Source organism: Micropterus dolomieu, linkage group LG02 (assembly GCF_021292245.1).
Source record: "Micropterus dolomieu isolate WLL.071019.BEF.003 ecotype Adirondacks linkage group LG02, ASM2129224v1, whole genome shotgun sequence".
In the NCBI taxonomy this organism is placed as follows: Eukaryota; Metazoa; Chordata; class Actinopteri; order Centrarchiformes; family Centrarchidae; genus Micropterus; species Micropterus dolomieu.
In genome coordinates, this window is record NC_060151.1 from 32,901,028 (window position 1) to 32,905,337 (window position 4,310).

The following is a 4,310-nucleotide window of genomic DNA, read 5'->3' on the forward strand; positions in this document are numbered from 1 at the left end:
CTCGCCCTCCCTCGGTCTTGATCTCGACTTGATCTCAGCCCCTAAAAGTCTTGGTCTTGTCTCAGTCTCGATAAACTGTGGTCATGGTCTTGACTTGGTCTTGGTTTGGGCGGTCTTGACTACAACACTATCTCAGACTTCTCGTTCCTCCTGAGTCACATAAATGAACGACGCGTTCTTTGAACGACGCCGAGGACACCTCAATGATAAAACCGCACCACAAACTCTGTCCACCCTTCGGCTCCCCATCTGGACGGACCCAGGGGCCACGCTGGCCTCCCAGCCTGGCCTGCTCAGACCTGAACCCAGTTCAGTGAACTCTGAGGAGAACAGACTGAGTGGTCGGAACCTCTCATCTGTATCACGACACAAAGACTGCAGCTGAACAGTTCTTCACCGCCCGAGTCCATCGGACCTGGACGGCTAACAGCAACACCAGGCAGCTTCTGTCCCTACAGACCGCTAACGGGCATCACAGGGCTTCACTAACCGCAACGTAAACAGGCCTGGTTAGCTTTTGTAAATGTACTGTATTGTATTTACTAATGAAACACACACCAATGTATTGGTGTGTGTTTCATTAGAAGTTTTATTGTTGTGATCATTGTTAACGTTTAGTTTAAGTAACTACATTTCCCAGCCACTGCTTCTTCGTTAGAAATGCTATGTTTCACACAGACACTTTTTGCATGCTAACGAACTCCCTCGAGTTCCCTAAGGGGAAGTCCAGTGTAAATGTGGCCCAGGATCACAGACGGGCTCTACAGGCTGTTAACGGTGATGATGGACACACAGAGACATATCTGAATGCAACAAAGCTCACACTTTATTTCACACGCTGACAGCATGACATCACTTCCTGTTCACAGCTTTAATCCTGATGACATAAGGAAACCTTCATCATCGCGCTGGGTTTCAGCACCAAACACTGAACAGAGGCTGACTAGTTACAGAGAACATGGAGGTGGAGCTACAGAACACACAGGATTACATCATCAACAGAGAGGCGGGGCTACAAGGTGCAGTTGGCTTCTGGAGAGAGTCGACATTTCGCTACCGTCAGGTAGGTCTCCACCTGTAAACACGTGTCATCATTATTACATCATCATTACATCATCTCCATGATCTTTATCAGCACGCCCTCCTCTTCCTCACCTTGTGCATGTCTTTCTTGAAACAGGCCAGCAGTTCGTACGTTCGTCTCAGCGACTCGTCGGATCCCAGCGTCTGATAATAGTTTCCATAAGGAGCCAGCTGCAGGGCAGAGCTGTCAGGGAACAGCTCTGCTCCGTCCTGATTGGCCTGCAGGATCAGGTGGTTACTCACACATTTAAGCTGGTTGGTTACATTTGATTAGTGTGTGTGTGTGTGTGTGTGTGTGTGTGTGTGTGTGTGTGTGTGTGTGTTCTCACTCTGATCAACAGCAGGATCCCCGTCTTCAGTTCTGACAGTTTGGGGGAAATCTGGTTCCTCGGAGCAGAACCTCCAGACAGAGAACGACTGGGAAATTCCCAAGACTCGATCAAACGATACGAGATAGACAACAGCTTCAGAACCTAGAACCAACCAAATGATACGAGATAGACAACAGCTTCAGAACCTAGAACCAACCAAATGATACGAGATAGACAACAGCTTCAGAACCTAGAACCAACCAAATGATACGAGATAGACAACAGCTTCAGAACCTAGAACCAATCAAACTTTACGAGATAGACAACAGCTTCAGAACCAGGAAGCAATCAAACTTTACAAGATAGAAAACAGCTTCAGAACCTAGAACCTATCAAACTTTACAAGATAGACAAGAGCTTCAGAACCTAGAACCTATCAAACTTTACAAGATAGACAAGAGCTTCAGAACCTAGAAGCAATCAAACTTTACGAGATAGACAACAGCATCAGGACCTAGAACCTATCAAACTTTACAAGATAGACAACAGCATCAGGACCTAGAACCTATCAAACTTTACAAGATAGACAAGAGCTTCAGAACCTAGAACCTATCAAACTTTACAAGATAGACAAGAGCTTCAGAACCTAGAACCTATCAAACTTTACAAGATAGACAACAGCTTCAGAACCTAGAAGCAATCAATCGATACGAGATAGACAACAGCTTCAGAACCTAGAAGCAATCAAAATTTACAAGATAGACAACAGCTTCAGAACCTAGAAGCAATCAAACTTTACAAGATAGACAACAGCATCAGGACCTAGAACCTATCAAACTTTACGAGATAGACAAGAGCTTCAGAACCTAGAACCTATCAAACTTTACAAGATAGACAAGAGCTTCAGAACCTAGAACCAATCAAACTTTACGAGATAGACAAGAGCTTCAGAACCTAGAACCAATCCATTGATATGAAATCGAGATGTGAAATGACATGTTACATTAAAAGGCTCTGGTGAAAACAAAAACTGCAGAGCGAACTGTATGTTCATATAAGAACATATAATAAACAGTTTGAGTAGTATTGTGTAGTGAAGTACTCTCACAGAGCTGCGTTGTGTCTCGTGCTTGTCGATGGGGCTGATGATGTAATCAGAGTTACAGAAATCCTGCAGGAAGATTTTGTTGAGTTGACGCTGCTCCTCCATCTGCAGTGAGCTCTCCTAAAAGACACATGTACAGAAATTTGCACAGGTATACACAGAAATATACACAGGTATACACAGAAATACAAACAGGTATACATACAGTTATATACAGAGGTATACACACAGAAATATACACAGGTATACACAGAAATACAAACAGGTATACATACAGTTATATACAGAGGTATACACATAGAAATATACACAGGTATACACAGAAATACAAACAGGTATACATACAGTTATATACAGAGGTATACACACAGAAATATACACAGGTATACACAGAAATACAAACAGGTATACATACAGAAATACACACAGGTATATACACAGAAATTTACACAGGTACACACACAGAAATAGAAACAGGTACACACACAGAAATACACAGGTACGTTTTATCATACACAGAAATACATAAAGGGATACACACAGTTATACACACAGGTATTCACACAGAAATACACAAAGGTATACACATAGAAATACACAAAGGGATACACAGTTATACACACAGGTATTCACACAGAAATAAACAAAGGTATACACACAGAAATACACAAAGGGATACACACAGTTATACACACAGGTATTCACACAGAAATACACAAAGGTATACACACAGAAATACACACAGTGTTACTCTGTTGTGTGTCGGCTGTTTTCACCATGTACATACGTCCGTCCCGTTCTGGCGACTCAAAGGTCACTGTGACCTCAAAATGGGTTGTTAGCCCGTTGGCTAAGAACCGACTGGGCAATTGTAGGTTTCATTCCCGAATTGTCAAACAATGCTGCTGGGTCAGTGGCTGTTCCCCTTATATTACCTTATATTACGTTCTGTCTCCCGTCAAAGTCAGGTGACATAGTGTTGAGATACCCAGGAGGCAGCTGTTTAGTGCCTAAACATATACGTAGATGTATTTATATACATCTACATACATACATACATATACTGTATATGTATATATATATATATATGTATTTATGTATATTGTAGCTTCCATTTAGCCATTCCATTTATTTTTAAAAATACTCTTTGTAACTTGACTTCATCTGTGCGAGCTGCCGTAGACTTACAAAGTCAGAGAAGAGTCTCTGAGCGAGCAGGTGGAGATGTTGAACTCTGCTGACTGCGATAGAGAAGAGACGCTGGCCGTCTGTGATTGGCTGAGAGGAGACGCCCAGAGACACCACCGACAGCAGAAGGATGACTGAGAGACAGGTGAGAGAGAGACACAGGTGAGAGAGAGACAGGTTATTTCAATTCAATTTTATTTATATAGCGCCAAATCACAACAACAGTTATCTCACAGCGCTTTTCATAAAAGAGCAGGTCTAGACCGAACTCTATGATGATATTTACAGAAGCCCAACAGTTCCCACCAAGAGCAGCACTAGGAGACAGAGGCAAGGAAAAACTTCCTTTAAGAGGCAGAAACCTCGAGCAGAACCATGGCTCAGGGTGGGCGGCCATGGTTCTGCTCGAGGTTTCTGCCTCTTAAAGGAAGGTAAGGTTGGGGTGGGGGAGGGAGAGAGGGGGGGAGAGAGAGAGCGAGAGAGTGTGGGAGAGGGAGGGAGGGAGAGAGAGGGGGAGGGCGAGAGAGAGAGAGAGAGAGAGAGAGAGGGAGGGAGAGCTTCTTCAGTACAAAATGATGTTGATTTAGTAAATAATGGTCCCATTTATTTTACACAAAGCAGAG

General features: G+C 43.3%; 1 protein-coding gene across 1 annotated transcript; it reads right to left on the reverse strand.

Moving 5' to 3' along the window:
- Positions 1-913: 913 nt before the first annotated feature.
- Positions 914-3,846, reverse strand: gh1 (growth hormone 1; the record flags this gene model as incomplete). Its single annotated transcript, XM_046043548.1, has 5 exons — positions 914-1,075; positions 1,156-1,302; positions 1,413-1,556; positions 2,503-2,619; positions 3,688-3,846. Coding segments are annotated over 5 exons (630 nt in total), but the record flags the coding sequence as incomplete, so codon positions are not given.
- Positions 3,847-4,310: the final 464 nt, after the last annotated feature.